Below are 15,880 nucleotides of genomic sequence, written 5' to 3'. Positions count from 1 at the left end.
CAGGGGCAGACAGCTGACGAAGGCGCCGTCGCCGTTGCCCAGGGGGAAGGCGGGCTGCAGAGCCACGGGCCGGACGTCGGAGCGGGAGAACTTGGGTGCCAAGCTGAGCACGTCGCCGCCGACCCCGCCGCCGCTGCTGCACGACACGTACTCCAGGTAAGAGCTCATGGTTCCGGCCCCACCTTCCTGAGGGCGCAGGCCGGGGCAGGAGTGCGGAGCCCGGCAGAGGCTGGGCAGGACCGCCGCCGTCTGCGCCGCTCCGCCAGCCCTCTCTACCCGAGCTGCCCTCGCCGAGCCATGGTGAGTGAGCCGGAGGTAAATAGTGGCCTAATATACCGACGGGGGCAGCCACGTGGCGCTGGCCGGCCAATGGGCGACCTCCCCGCACGGCCCGGGTCCCGACTGGCGCGCCGCTCCTCGCGCCTGCCCCGCAGCCAACTTAGCCAAAGCAGCCCAGGGCCGCCGCCCAGCGTCCCGGAGCCCTGAAGAGAGCCGTCGCGACGCGGGGTTGCCTGGGCAAGGGCGGGGCGAGAGTGCAGGGCGCCTTCTCTTGGACAGGTATTGGGCGAGGTGGGGGGAGAAAGGCAGGATTGGCTGCTTGGGTGAGGGCGAGGGAATGCAGGGTCGCGAGCCGCTTCTTGTCCGCTCGTGGGGGACAAGTCCCTCGGGGGCTGAGTATGGGCGTCGCGGCGTGGAAAAGGTTAAATGGGAGCGTGCCTCGCGGGCGGTGGAGACTGCTCCTCGCCCACCTCCAGGACAGGTAAAGTTATTCCTCTTCCCCTCTTCTGAGTCCTCTGCGCTTTCGGTTTGCTTTGCACCGATGTTATCCCTCTTCTAAACCTAGAGCAGATGTTTGGTTTTTTCCTTTCTTCCCCCTTTCCTATCACTCATGGAACTACATTTTATGCTGAGTGCCGTGTGCCTAGGGCGGGACAAAATTTTCACTTTTTGACTAGGCTTCCTTTTAACGTGATTTTGCAGCTTTGTTCTATGCCTCGCAATTTGTGGCGGCGTGATGAGGGCCAGTGTTGTAGTGCCAGGCTTTGATAAAGTTTCTGCCTTATGGGGTAGTTTAGCAGCTTTTCCCCTCCGTCTGGGTTGTTAGAATAAAGAATCCAGAGTCGTGGTGGAACACTCCTTGTGCTCCTATCCGGGAGGCTGGCACAGGCACCCGTGCGGCGCTTGCTTTCACTGAGGAGCTTGTCTGGAGGGCGCAAAGGCTTCCCGGGGACGGGTGAGATCTCAGAGGTTTGGATGGACTTGTACCTCGAAGCAATTAGAGCTTCTGCTCCATCAGATAAGTGCTGCATCGTCTCTTGCGAGTGAAATTTGAGGGCTCACAATGTTAATGGGCTCACATCTTTCCCTTGATAATATGGTTTTGTTTACTGAGTGTAGAGAGACGGGAAATAAAAGTGCAATTGGCACAGGCAGTGAAGAGTAGAAAGGTTACAAAGACCAGCTTTACATTGACAAACTTTCCAACTTTAGTATTTCTTTTAATGTTCCCTTTTTGGGGGACTGTAAGAAAATTACAAATTAGATAAATAGAGGTTGTTTACACACAGTAGTTATGAAAGATGGTGGTTTCCTAAAACCCTGTGTGAATAAAGACTCTAAAGAGTCTACTCAAAGCTTATGTCAAGTGCCCTTTAAAACTTAATCTATTACAGCCTCTAAGTTATGGTAACCGAGGTTTTATCATTGTTCTAATGATCCACTTGTCATAAAAGAGCAATTGAGCTGTTGCCTAAAATTCCAGTCTGAGGAACTTCTTAGAATAGGAGCCATCACAGCCCAGGAAGCCAGTTCCTTCCAGGGTTGTGGACTTGTGGATAAACAAAGCCCTACCAAAATGTGAACTACTGATGGACCTGAAGTTGCTGCAAGATAGGGGAGGGGTGTCCCCAGGTTGAGGGGAGCCGGTAGAGGGTGGATGCCTAGGAATGAGCACAAAGTTAAAGAGATCTGTGGTTCCTGCACTGCTGGAGTTCTTGAGTTTGATTGGAAATGGAATACCTGGGCTGAAACAAGCCCTTCAATCTTGATTTTGCTATTTCAGTTTTGTGCTATAGCTAGTCAGATGACAAAGGTCGTAAATAATTTTTTATTATTTATTTATTTATTTATTTGTGCAGTGGCATGATCTCGGCTCACTGCAAGCTCCACCTTCCCGGTTCACGCCATTCTCCTGCCTCAGTCTCCCGAGTAGCTGGGACTACAGGCGCCCACCACCACGCCTGGCTAATTTTTTGAATTTTTAGTAGAGACAGGGTTTCACCCTGTTAGCCAGAATGGTTTTGATCTCCTGACCTGCTGATCCACCCGCCTCAGCCTCCCAAAGTGCTGGAATTACAGGCGTGAGCCACCATACCCGGCCCTAAATAATTTTTAAGAAGAGGAAAATAAAAGTTCTTCCCTAGCACCCCAGTTAGAAAATGATAGAGCTCCTCAGCGCTAGCTCAGCCTTAAAATGTAGACACATTTCTTCACTGCTCTCCTGTGCCGTTTAGGCAAAAGTAACAGCAAATAAGATGCTGCTGAGTTCACAATGCCCCCTCCTCCACCTCTGACTAGATTTTAATAGCCAGTTTTTGCCTGCAAGATGTCCCAGCTCTCACAGTGTTCCCTCAAATGATACTTATCTTATCACAACTCCTAAGCCTAGAGGCCCCATGGGTCAAGAAGGTAGAATGGCTTTGTAAACCTCTTTGGGGAAGACATCCAGCCAGCTGCAACCCAAGGTTTAGGGCAGAAAAGTCAGCCTGACTGTCTGGCAAGTCTGACCAAAACCCCTCAAATTAAGGGCCTTTTCTCTAAGGTTTCAGAAAAATCAGGCTACCTAGGTGTCCTGGCAGCTTTCATGGCAACAAAGACTAAGTTTTTCCTGCTGGGCATTTGGGGCAAAGGGTGGGTCCTTCCTGATATAATTAGGCCTTGACTTTGATGCACCCATGAGCTATCCACACTAGCTCCATCAAGTAAAATTTTGGAGATTTAGCCTTTCTGAGGGAAGAAAGTGTCCTAAAAAAGAATGAAGTTTTAAAAAATACTGTTTTGTTTTGTTTTCACAACCGTGGGTGAGAGCGAGGGAGAGGTGTTCAATATTTGTTCAGACCCAATAGCATTTCTCTGATAATCGCACGCAGAAAACTACATTCTGGCCGGGTGCGGTTGCTCCCGCCTATAATCCCAGCACATTGGGAGGCCGAGGTGGGTGGATCATGAGGTCAGGAGATCAAGACCAGCCTGGCTAACATGGTGAAACCCCATCTCTACTAAAAAATAAAAATAAAAATAAAAAATTAGTGGCACATGCCTGTAGTCCCAGCTACTTGGGAGGCTGAGGCAGGAGAATCGTTTGAACCGAGGAGGTGGAGGTTACAGTAAGCCAAGATCACACCACTGAACTCCAGCCTGGGTGACAGAGCAAGACTCCGTCTCAAAAACAAAAAAGAAAGAAAGAAAGAAAAAGAAAAAACTATATTCTGTTCATCCTTCTCTCCACTCCCTTAATCTCCAAATCCTTGGCATATTCCACACCTTGGGGCTTAGAGTTGGCATCTCCATTCTTGGGCTGGTTCTTGACTTGCTCAGGTTGGAAGTCAAGACTCTGGTCATCTCATACTCAAATTCAACAGATGTTTGACAAGGATTTACTATGTAATGACGTTTTATTAGGAGAAAGTTAGGCTAGGGAAAAGACATTCTCAAACCAAAGGAGCTAGAGATTCATTTCTGACACGGGTTTTAGCTATACTATAAATCTACTCTAAAGAAATCTTAATGTATAATTATCTAAGGAGAAGTTGGAAGATATTATTGGGGAAATGTAGAAAGATATGAATATAGCATATTTTGAGTAACATTAAAGTTTGTCTCTTAGATGTTCACAAAGTATGGGAGAAATGTCACTAATTTTATTACTTGTCAATCCATGAATTCCCCAGCGTCACTTGCCCTGCTGGGTCCTGGTGCTGAGTTCTCCACGGGAGGTGACAGCAGAGGGGCCCGACTGCCAGCTTGTGTTTGATGTCGGAATGCTTTGAAATCTCTCCCATCCTACTCACCACAGCAGCCACCCCCTACCCACTCCCTATCCCTTTCATGACTACCTTTCTCTCCCTTTCTAATAACTAGCCTCTTTTCTGCAGACAGAAGTGATAGAGAGTGGCAGTATGGTATTCTGTGTGTTTATTTTATTTTATTTTTGAGATGGAGTCTCGGTTTGTCACCCAGGCTGGAGTGCAGGGACACGATATTGGCTCACTGCAACCTCCGCCTCCTGGGTTCAAGCGATTGTCGTGCCTCAGCCTCCCAAGTAGCTGGGACTATAGGCGCACACCACTACACCTGGCTAATTTTTATATTCTTAGTAGAAACAGGGTTTTGCCATGTTGGCCAGGCTGGTCTCAAACTCCTGACCTCAAGTCATCTACCTACCTCAGCCTCCCAAAGTGCAGGGATTACTTCTGTGTGTTTAAAGTTGTTTTCAAGAAGCTCCGGGTAAACCCTCTAGACAATTCCCACTATGTTACCGCTTGGAGGCACTTGACCACTTTGAAACTCTTGGCTTCCTAACCCCAAGTCACAGAAAATCTTGTTTGTTGGGGTGAAAAAGAGTGGGTGTCTTTTTTTTCTTAAGCCACATTAGGAGAAAGTACAGATTAAGATGCAGTTCTCTGTAGCATCCCTCAGTCAGCATAGGATGGAGGTAGGGATGCAAAGGAGTCCTAAGGACAAGAATTCTAAACCTTTTGGAAATCTGACAATGTGACCTTCCCTGAGGGAAACCATTTAAAGTGCTGTGCCTTTCCCTGAGAATTTTATGAATGAAAGGCTCACTGGTCAAGCCAGTAACTGACACATGGAGGCATTCAAAAGTGTTTGTTGGACATAAGCAGAGTGGACAGAATGGTGTGTCTTTACCGTGACTAATACTGGCTGAAGGATATCTTTAGATTGTTGCTTCCCAAAACCACATCAGGTGGGTAGAAATCACCATAGAATCTTGTTTAAAAGTTCAGGTTTCTTCCGTCACCCCCAGACACTTTTACTTAATAGTCTGACTCCAAAATTTTTTTTTAATTTTTATTTTTTTTGTAGAGACGAAGTCTTGTCATGTTGGCCAGGCTGGTCTTGAACTCTTGGGCTCAAGTGATTCACCCACCTCAGCCTCCCAAAGTGCTAGAATTGCAGGCGTAAGACACTGTGCCTGGCCTAGGAATCCTTTTTTTTTGTGATGATCCTAAAGCAAGATTGTTTGGAACCACACTTTGAAAAATTATGCTGTAGGAGTTGGGGTGGGAGGGGGCAGGGTGGGAATAAAGGAGATGTTCCTATGGGAGGGACCATGAATGATGAGAGATCATGGCTAGCTGGCACATGAGTATACCTAAAAAGTATCCAGAGGTTTGTTGGGTTGTAGAGGTCAACGTCAAGGTAAAACTTAAGTCTACTTGGGCTGAAATTCTAGAACATATCCTTAAGAAGTGGTCAGTTGGAAGTTTCCCAAGTTTTGCTGACCAATTCGTGCTTTGCAGAGACTGGGCTCATTTCTGCTTCTTGCCGCTTCCCTACCTTGGCTTTGCTGATGCCAGTGGGGTTGGAAGACAAAGAGATTTGTCTCTCCCAGTCTCTTCAGGGAAAATTTAGAGTGGTTCTGAGGCAGTGGGAAGAAGGAAGGAGTAAGAATGGGCATCTGAAGAGAGAGGACTCAGGCTTTTTTTTCTTCCATCTCTTAAATTGTCTGGAATATGCCTTTGAGTCCCAGGGATCCAGAGGGGGCCAAACGTCCCTTAGCCTAAGCAATAACTCTATCCCTGGCTAAAGGCTGACCTTTCACAGCCTAATATGTCAAAGCTAGAAAACACCTTCCGGATAAGCTACATCAAACCCCTAATTTTAGAGAGGAAGTCACTTTACTCAGAGGTTAAAAGAGGTTAAAAGCCATCCTGCAAAAAATGGAACCACCTTGGGTCTCGTGACTTTCCATGGTCCATTGCCTCTTTACAGTCTGCAAAGAGGAAGAAGTATAGTAGCCACTCCTTGGCATTGTGGCAGGCCTCGATCCCAAGCAAGCAGAGCAGTGTTCAAGAAGGTGCACTCATTTCCGAGAGGCCACACAGTCAGTCAGTGGTTCTGAGAGGCCTGCTGCTCTGCCAGACTTCTGTAGCCTCATATTGAGTCCTCCTAGAAGAGAGGGTAGAGACAGACCTGGGACCCCACCACCAAGCAAGAGTAAAGAATCCCCTTATTATCGTTGAAGTAGATCAGCATCAGGGCCCCAGGGGAACAAAACAAGAGGTATCCCAAGATTAATTTTGCTGGATAGAACAAGTATAAATAAGGGCACATATGAACACACACAGGCACACCCAGGTTACTTGTACTAGCCATTTTTTTGTTGTTGTTCCTTTATTATTTTACTCAAGGTGAGTTCCATTTCTTTTTAATGGCATTGTTTTGTAACTTTTATTTTAAGTTCAGGGGTACATGTGCAGGTTTGTTACATAGATAAACATGTGTCATGAGAGTTTGTTGTACAGATTAATTCATCACCCAGGTATTAAGCCTAGTACCCATTAGTTATTTTTCTGATCTTCTCCCTACCTTCATCCTCTGCTCTGTTCCTTTATTATTATTATTATTGTTTACCTTTTATGAGACAGAGTCTTGCTCTGTTGCCCAGGCTGGAGGGCAGTGGCATGATCTTGGCTCACTGCAACCTCCACCCCCTGGGTTCAAGCGATTCTCCTGCCTCAGCCTCTGTGTAGCTGGGACTACAGATGCGTGCCACCACACCCACCTGAGTTTTGTAATTTTAGTAGAGATGGGGTTTTACCATGTTGGCCAGGCTGGTCTCGGACTCCTGACCTCAGGTGATCCACTTGCCTCAGCCTCCCAGAGTGCTAGGATTATAGGCAAGAGCCACTGTGCCTGGCTTCTTTTATTTTTATGAAAGGGTAATAAATTTAAATGTGCCTGCTTCAAGATTCAAAGGGTACAAAGGGGTATACAGTGAAAAGTCTTCCTCCCACTCTTGTTCCCAGCTACCTAGTTACCCTTCACATAAGCAACCAACTTGTGTATCTTTCCAGAGACACTTTTTACTAGCATCATTTTTATGTGCGTGTGTATGTACTCCACAGATTTTTGCACAAATGGTAGCATGCTAGGCAGACTTTTCTGCACCATGCTTTCCCCCTTATTGTATATTTCATACCGTTCCATATATATCCACACATAACTTCCTGGATTTGTTGTTGTTGTTGTTGTTGTTGTTTGAGACAGGGTCTGACTGTGTCACTGAGGCTGGAGTACAGTGGTGCAATCACGGCTCCCTGCAGCCTCAACTTTCTCAGGGCTGAGGTCATCCTCCTACCTCACCCTTCTGAGTAGCTGAGATTACAGGCATGCACAAGCACATCCAGCTAATTTTTGTATTTTTTTTGTAGAGATAAGGTTTCAACTCTACAAAAGCAGGCTGGTCTCGAACTCCTGGGCTTGAGTGATCTGCCAGCTTTGGCTTCCCTAAGTGCTGGGATTACAGATGTGAGCCCCAGCATCTGGCCCTGGTTTACTTTTATAACTTCATACTGTTCTACTGTATACACCTGCCACAGCGCATTTAGCCATTCCCTATCAATGGGCATATAGCTTGTTTTCAACCCTTTGCTATTACAAACACATGGTCAAGCTTTTACCTATTAGAAAAATTTGTAGAAGTGAAATGATTTAGTCAAAAGGTATGTGCACTGTCAGTTTTAATACATTTCTCCACAGAAATAAATTAATTTATACCTCTATCAGCAATATATGAGAGTTCCTGTCTCCTCACACCTTTGCCGAGTCAATGGGATGTTGAAGTTTTTATGTTTGCCAATCTGATAAGTGAAAAATAATACCTTTTACTTACCCTTATAACATCTCCCAAAATATCTTTCTTCCTTATCTTGAGCCTTTCATAATTCTGTATTACAAATGATAGTACTAACATAGAAAAGATAAACAACTTGCTGTAATCATGCCCAGTGTAAATGGCCAAAGTCAGATGTTCAGCAGTCTTCCCTATACTACACCATTCCACACAGGGCTCAAGGAGGTTCAGAAAAGAGTAGGTGGCTTCAAGCATTCCCTGAAAGACACATGATATTTAAAGAAAAAAAAAATAAAAGCATGGAAGCTTTCTGACATCTGCTAAAAGACCTCTTCTTTAGTGGTTTGATACCAATAACACATTTCTGCATGAATCCTCCAGCGAACACTGCTCTTGAAGGAGAGGGCTCTGATTAGCAATTTGATCTGACCTAGTCCTAAACATTAGCTTGGATTCAATATCTAGGAAGCAGTAGGATGTTGTTGTTTTTAATTTCTCTAAGACATTTCTCACTTGACACCCAGGATCTAAGTATTCATCAGCATGGTGTGATTGCGGGTGTGTTTTTCCTAGGTTTTAGCTTTATATAGAACACTCACTTGGACCTGGTGAAGATACCAATACCTAACACACATTCTCATACAACTCTAATGATAAACCTGTGAGGTAGATATCTTTATTGACTCTTTCACTGGTGAAACTGAAGTCCAGAAAGATTAAGTGGGTTGCTTAGGGCCACACAGTATATCAGTAGCAAAGCAGAAAATACAATGTAGACTGCAACCGAACTCATTAGATTCCTTGCAAAGCCTTCTCTTCTCCCTCCTCTATTCATATTAGGGAATGATGTGACTCAGTCCTTCAAATCTAGAGGTTAACATCCACAACTCCTCTTTTACTCATCCAGTTGATCACTAAGTCCTGTGAATTCTACCTCTAAATGCCTTTTCTCTTCATTCTTGTTACTTTAGTTCATGTCTCTGCTGTGTTGTTGCAGTCGCTTCCTATTTTGTTCTTCTTGCCTCCTACCTCTCCTTTCTCTAATCAGACACAGCATCCCTGAGCTAGCTTCAAAATACATAACTTCACGTCCCAGATTAAAACCTGCAGTGGCTCCCCACTCTCTACAGAGTATGTCCAGACTCCTTCACATGAGCCCTGTGCAACCTCTCTTTTTAGCCAGGATGACCACACTCCAAAATACTCTCCTTGCTCCAAGTCCAGACTTTGCTTTTTCCTCCTTCTTTCCTTTTGCATGAGTTGTCCTCTCTACCTGGTATGGTCTTCCCTTCTTGACCTGAGAAACGCTTATGCTTCAGGAGCCTGAATTCACCTCCTCTGAAACTATTTTTTTGACATTATAGTACTATTAGTGGCTCCTTTTTTATTAGAGGAACATTTTGACCACACCTCTGTTATAGCACCTGTCACATTGTTTTAGGATTATTTCTCTTCCCCACTAGATTGAAGGGCACACACCATCAGTGACTCTGTATCCCAGAGCCCAGCACAGTGTGCATAGGAGCTGTTTACTAGGAATCGGTGAAAGGCAAGGAGGAGAAACAGACTGAACCAAGGACAGCAGGACTAGTAGTTTCATTACTCAGTGAGTTCAGGACACTATGTGAGGCTTAATACTTCATCTTATATCTATCTGAAGCAAGATGGTAGAACATTTTTCCAAAGCAAGTTAATTTTCCACCCAAGAGGATGAAGGGAGAGAAGCCTGAAGGAAGAGAGGGCAAAGCTAAGGCTTTCTGTCTTTCAGGGACTCTTTCCTGTGGGCTGAGGTAACACATTTACTAACTTCAGAAACATTTCAGCTGATGTCCCCAAGCAAAAAAGGGTAAAAGGGGAACTAGGCTGGAACTTTGTTAGGATTTACAAAGAGAACAGTATGTCCACTCCAGAAGGGTTATAAAAGTGCTTCACCACTAACTCCACCAAACCTTCCTGCTGTAAACAGCTCTAATGCTAGTGACTACCCTCAGAAACTTGCCGTCTATCCCTTTAGGGTGTTCTTAAAATAAGCCGGAAAGAATGGAGGTAAAAATACTGGAGGGTTTCCTCCACACTGGAAAGGAGAGGTGAGTCATATCATTGTGATTGGTGTTTTAAGTATATTTTTATTGTTATGTTAAATGGCATTCAAGTTTAGCTTCAAGTTCAACTTCCTCCCACACAAATACTCCTGCCAGTAAATAGGCACTCTTAAATAAAACAGTGCCTGCGAGAACCTTCTGACCCATTGAAATTAGTCTTGCCCTGCCTTCTGAGGTGAATTCGTCCCTCTCTGGGTGTAGAGCAGTATTTAAGGGTGACACTCACGCAGGAGGTGTGGCAGGGGGCGGGGAATGCAGGGTCACTGTAGGTCAGGGATGGGTGTGGGTGCAAGCGCGTTGGGAGGGCCCTGGGCTCCCTGGGAAGTCCGAGGGCAGGCGGCAGGGCTGGCAGGTGACAGTGCTGGCTCCCGATGTGAGGCAGTGACGGCGGGCCCTGCCCCCAGGCCCTGCGCTGCGGACCACTGTCCTGGCTGCGCAGCTCCCCAGCAGGCGCCGGGCTCAGGTCGCGCCTTCAGTTAGCGCCCAGCCTGCGCGCCTGCCTCTCCTCCGCTTGCGGTTGCTGGTCGGTTCCCAGCTGGCCCAGACATGCTCTGAAGTAGGAGGAACCGCTGTCGAGCGAAGAGTGCACACCGGGTGATTGATGAACTCTTAATAGAACTAACCTCTCCCGCCCCCCACCCTAGACACACACAGAGAAATCCTCCACCCCAGCCCCTTCTCCAGTCCTCCTCGCGGGCGAGAGGGGACGCGGCCGCCAGCCGGTAGGGTGATTAACTCACCGTCTGTCTTCGCAAAAGTGCTCCAGGTGGATCAGGAGCACCCGCCCACCCCTCCCGCAGCCTGGCGGTTCGCGGAGGCGCGGAGAGCGCCGAGCGAGCGCGCGCGTCACATGGCGGCGCGGACCTTTGTGCCGCGCGCCGGCCAGAGGACCTTTGTGCCGCGCGCCGGCCAGACCGCCCAAGAGGCGGCGGCTATTGTTCCCCGCCGGGGCCCGGGGCGCCCTGAAACGGGGTCCACGCCAGCCCCCTCCCCAGCGTGTCCTCAGGTCCAAGGACGGGTGGGGCTTCCTTTGTGTGTTCTCTGGAAGGGGCTGGGATGGCGTCGTTGCTGCCGCAAGGGGTAACCGAGGGGGGTTGAAGGAAGATGGTACCAGCTCCCTAGAGCTCAACTCACCAGACCTACTCTTCGGCTCGGCCTTTGCAGAGGAGGTGGAGAGGGTTATGGTATTTGTAGGGCAGCGCTGTAAACAATGGAGCCATCAAAAGGCATTCTACCAGCCTCCTCACCAACCACGGACATTCCTGGCCCAACAAGCCCTCCTGGCCTGGTTTTGAGCCCTGCTTCCCAGGTACCAGAATTCTGTACCAGAACTCTCCATGTATTTTGGTTTAAATTAGGATTTAAATTCTTCTGGCCCTTACTAACGTTAAAACACAGCTTTTATGATCCTCCAGATAGTCTTTGCTTAAAATAATCCAGGAACCAATCAGGACATTTTGCCCAAGATCTAGGACAGGAAGACTCATGCAGTAACTCCTGCCTTGCAGCTCTGGGGGCCCTTCACCTGCCTCTGCTACTGCAAATGATTGGATATTCATCTGCCTTGGCTTTTCCCTCATGTGTGGAAATAATTTTGTTCACTCTGTTTCATGCTGGACCTGGCCTGAAAACGGGCCCTTATGTTGTCTTTGCACTTTCCAACTTGCCAAGGTAGGTGTGAAACCTGAGGGAAGTTTTTAGGAATAGGCTTTAGGCCAGGTACTTAAGTCCATTTGTTCCTAACCTTGGACTCCAAAGATAAGGGCATTTGTAGCTGGAGTAGAAAACAAGGGAACATGAGAACTAAGATTTTGTCCTCTGTGATGATCCTCATCATTCACTATCCTTCTCCTCCAGCATCACCAGTGCAGAAAGTGCAGAGAATTTATGTACCCAAATTTTTTTTTTTTTTTTCGAGATAGAGTTTCACTCTTGTTGCCCAGGCTGGAGTGCAGTGGTGTGATCTCAGCTCACTGCAGCCTTGCCTCCCAGGTACAAACGATTCTCCTGTCTCAGCCTCCCAATATACCCAATCTTTCTCCTTCCTATCGAGGCCTTCTCCAAGAGAAATCTAAGAACCAGCCCTCAAAGATAGTAAGGGCTTAGCTAGTGACAACCCAGTCTCAGCTCCCTGTGCCCAAAGTGTCTAGGAATAGGGCCACTCACCCAAGCCCTACCTATATACTCTCTCTGGGAAGCTGCAGTGCCTTGAAGTGATCAGGCCATAGGCCTGTGAAGACTGGGGTCGTCCATGTCCCTTCCTGCCTACTCACAAACTTCTGTTCTTCCTATTCTTTTCTTTCAGTTTCTGAAAGAAGAACCAAAGTAATGCCAAGAACTCCCAGATGAAGAGGACCTTCCTTAGACCTGTAACAGATTCACTACTTGACTTCAGAGGGAAGTTTCAGCTAATTCTCAGGAAAAGGTCAAAACAGGCCTGTGACTGTCCCTCCAATACTGAAGGTATAAACAAGCTTCTGGCTCCCCCAGGTCAAGCAGAGGAACACTTTTTATTAGAATGAAGGGTTACTTCTTTGTTATTCAAACACACACCCACACACATCCTCTTTAGTATCCCTAATGAAAAACCTCAACAGATGGAGAGCCTGAGCTCCCAAGTCCTCAGGCTGAGAAGATGCGCACTTCACTCAAGGGCCAGTGGGCTGGTATAGACTAGGGAAGGGAAAAGGGACAAAGGCTGCTAGTATAGGTAATCACTATCTTTTAATACTCCTAACACACAGAAATTCGAAAAATCTTGTTCAGCAAGGTTAGCAGCCTCTGGAGCCTCAGAAACTAATTTGACTGATGTGTCTCTGATAGGGAGCTTGGGGCTGAACCAAGGTGAAACGTTCTCCTCCTGTATTCTCTCCTCTCTCTCATTTGAAAGCCTGTACAAAGAAATGGTACAAATGGATGGTTAACTTAATGATTCCATCCGAGGCAGATTTTTCTCTGTCAGGTCCCTGGATGAGGTACAGATCTGAAAGCCAGGAGGCAGAATATGTACTTAATTGCCCTTTCTGACCTGTACTTAATTGCCCTTTCTACCAGTGGCCAGGACTACTCTCCAGGCCTTTCTGCTGCCACTTCCCCATTCTTCCTGGCTAGTTCAGCTGGGTCTCAGCACTTCAACTCCTGGCTGGATCCTGGATTTTTCTTGGTTGCAGGGAAAGCTCTCACTGTCTGCATCTCCTTCCCCACCCCCACCTCCTGTTTTGCAGCTGGCCATTCTGGCTGCCTCACAGCTATCCTGCCTTAATTCACATTTGATTGCCTGGACAGAACCACCAAGAATGTCCAGACGACTGCCACCCCTCACCCATGGGCCTGAGATCCTGCCCTGATGCCTTTCTTCAGACCCCACGAGGACCCACAATCTCCCTGATCCCTACCTTCCCCAGAGTGGTCTCTATAGGAAAAAAGCAGAGCTGGCTAAGGCCTGAGACAGAGCCATTTCTTCCTCTTGGGCAAACGAGGTAGACCCTCCCAGAGACCAATACCGGAGAGGCCCGGCGCCGATCTCCCTTTATATGGCCTCCCCCATCACGGAACCCGTGGGAAAACCTGGCACACAATGGCGCGGCTGCTCCGGGCACCCTCAACCCAGCGCCCTACGGCAAGGCCTGAAGCAGCCTGGTGATCTTGGTGCGCTCCCTTTGCCCGCCCCCCAACCCTCCGCGAGCACCTGTCTCAGGAGAGAGACCCTGGCTAGGGTGGAAGTTGCCTCCCGCAAAGGGCGCTGTTGCTGGGGCTTCCCCTCCCCCCATTCTCTTGTTTTTCTGCTTCTGAGACTCGGAAGGGAGGCGGCAGGCGCCTCCGCAGCCGTTAGAGCAGCTATTGTGACCTTCCCTTGCAGAGCGGGAACCCAGCCGAGTGTGTACCGCCGGCGGTGGCGGGGGAGGAGGCGACTGTGTGTGCAAACCTCAGTCGCAGAGGGGGTGGCACTGGGAAATAAAGGTTTGCAACCTCAGGCAGTTGGGTCCTTCAGAGGGCATTTGGTTGTGTTTAGACTCGGGTGCTTTCTAACACTAATTGCAGGCTCAAAAGGAGCGGAATTTATTGCGAAGGCCAAGGCGGCTTGTTTATAATTTATGAAGTTTTAAATGACTGTGCCGCGGGCCCCAACTTTCTTCTGGGCTGGCAGCCGCGCGGAAACGAGCCCTCCCACGGCTCGCCGCCCACTCCCACCCACGCCCCTCAGATAAGTCTCACGCCAATGACAGGAACAGATCCGAGCCATTCTTAGAAGTCTCGGGAACCTCCAAAGGTAAGAGAAGGTGGCAGATTTGGTCCAAGCCCTCACCCCACTCGAGTGGAGGGCATCAGGGAAGGCTGCGGCTGCCCGGAGAGGGAGCCCCCGATCCCACACTTCCTTGGAGCCTGAGTGTGAGAGGAAGCTGATGTCAGCCGGGCTAGACACCGTTTAAAGTCTAATCCATGAAACCCTAAGCCGCAAATGACACTTGGGGCCTTGCAGACACCCGCAGACTCAGCAGATACTCCTGCGGTAACACACTGTGCTGGAAAACTCCTGGAGCCATGATATATTATGTATTTTTATTATTATTTATGGTAGGAAGAGGAGATGAGGGAAAATCGGGCTGAATCTAAGCAGCCTGACAATTCAACTATTTAATATTTAGCCAGTTAAGAAAGGTGGTTGTAATCCCTGCAAGGCAGTGAGCCCTTCTTTGATTTCGCTAATTGCTTAAAAAATAATTTCTTACAAGACAATTAGAAATTCTGCCTATGGATGCAAATTCATAGAAAACAATGTTAAGCCTTGAAAATGGGTAAAATATGCCTTCGATTGAAGTCATTTATTCTGTTGATACACTTCTACAACATATATATTTTAAACCTGCTCAGATAGATTGAAATTTAGCAAAAGGATATCCCTTGCCACCCGCAAATCTAACATGCCATTTTAAAAACAGCACAAAGGAACAAGGAAACTAAATATTATTTTGAGCCATCATTACTTAGTGAAATACAAACATCCAAATAGAAACGATTGTTGTTCCACCAGAAGATTAGAAGTTAAATTATTTCCACACAATAGGAATTTCACCTTGTGTCATCGGGGATGTAGTAGGAGTTGCATTATTTGTCAAACCAAATAGAGATGCGTGGGCTGACTTTGCTGAAATACAAAAGAATTGAACCTTATCAGAAGGCGTTTTCTAAGTGGCCCCTCCCATAGAAGCAGGGAAGTTGTCCACCCCTAGCAGAAGCCACATTATTTACAAAATGGTTATAAATCCTTGAAGACATTTTTGCCCATTTTGTACAAGGTAACAGGAGTAAACAAGGTGTTTATACTTATTATGTTTCATTAATGAAACTTTTATTACTTTACATCATGGGGAATGCTTGTTTTCTTTAGAAACGAACTAATGATCACTACAAAGAAAGAATTCATGACAGCATTTCCTAGAGAAAAAGCTTAGGTGTGCGTCTCCAAATGATTATTTCTTTTTCTACACCTTAGCTTTTTCATAGCTCAGTTCTTCTTACAACTTCTCTTGTGTTTTTTCTTTGATTGTCAGTTTTCTTTCAAAGTTTATTTTTTGTTACTTAATGCAGAAAAGTGAGCTCTGGCCTCCCCAATGTAAAAGTCGATTGTGTCTAGAAAGAGGGCAGTAAAAACAGCAAAGCAGGCGCTGCTTTCAAAAAGCCCTGTCCAAATCATCCTGCCCAGAACCTTTTTAGGTTTGCATCCTCGTTTCCCCCCCCCTAATTTCAATAGCTGGAAAGTAATCAAGTACCCCCAGAACCAATTTATACACTAGACTCCAAATAAATAATTTTTTCAAAGTGTCAGTCTGTTTTGGGGACTTCCATGGGGATTGTGCGAGATAAAGGCGTAGTGATCTGCTTGCAAGTGTGCGTGATT

General features: G+C 47.1%; 1 protein-coding gene and 2 long non-coding RNA genes across 3 annotated transcripts in view; 1 reads left to right on the top strand and 2 right to left on the bottom strand.

Annotated features, from left to right (window-relative positions):
- Nucleotides 1–300, bottom strand: part of HOXD1 (homeobox D1) — a 1,671-nt gene extending 1,371 nt beyond the window's left edge. Inside the window, exon 1 of the mRNA XM_011944069.1 lies at nt 1–300. Within this exon, the coding sequence (XP_011799459.1) occupies nt 1–168 (168 nt within the window). The 5' untranslated portion in view covers nt 169–300.
- A 9,685-nt stretch (nt 301–9,985) lies between these two features.
- On the bottom strand, nt 9,986–10,809 carry LOC105513168. The gene is made up of 2 exons (XR_001001954.1): nt 10,722–10,809; nt 9,986–10,550 (listed from the first exon to the last, which is right to left on the bottom strand). It is a non-coding gene; the product is annotated as an uncharacterized LOC105513168 (long non-coding RNA).
- A 64-nt stretch (nt 10,810–10,873) lies between these two features.
- Nucleotides 10,874–15,807, top strand: LOC105513169. The gene is made up of 3 exons (XR_001001955.1): nt 10,874–11,290; nt 11,490–11,652; nt 12,287–15,807. It is a non-coding gene; the product is annotated as an uncharacterized LOC105513169 (long non-coding RNA).
- Nucleotides 15,808–15,880: the final 73 nt, after the last annotated feature.

This window comes from Colobus angolensis, unplaced genomic scaffold, assembly GCF_000951035.1.
Source record: "Colobus angolensis palliatus isolate OR3802 unplaced genomic scaffold, Cang.pa_1.0 Scaffold224, whole genome shotgun sequence".
NCBI lineage: Eukaryota > Metazoa > Chordata > Mammalia > Primates > Cercopithecidae > Colobus > Colobus angolensis.
This window is presented reverse-complemented; position numbering and strand designations above follow the sequence as displayed.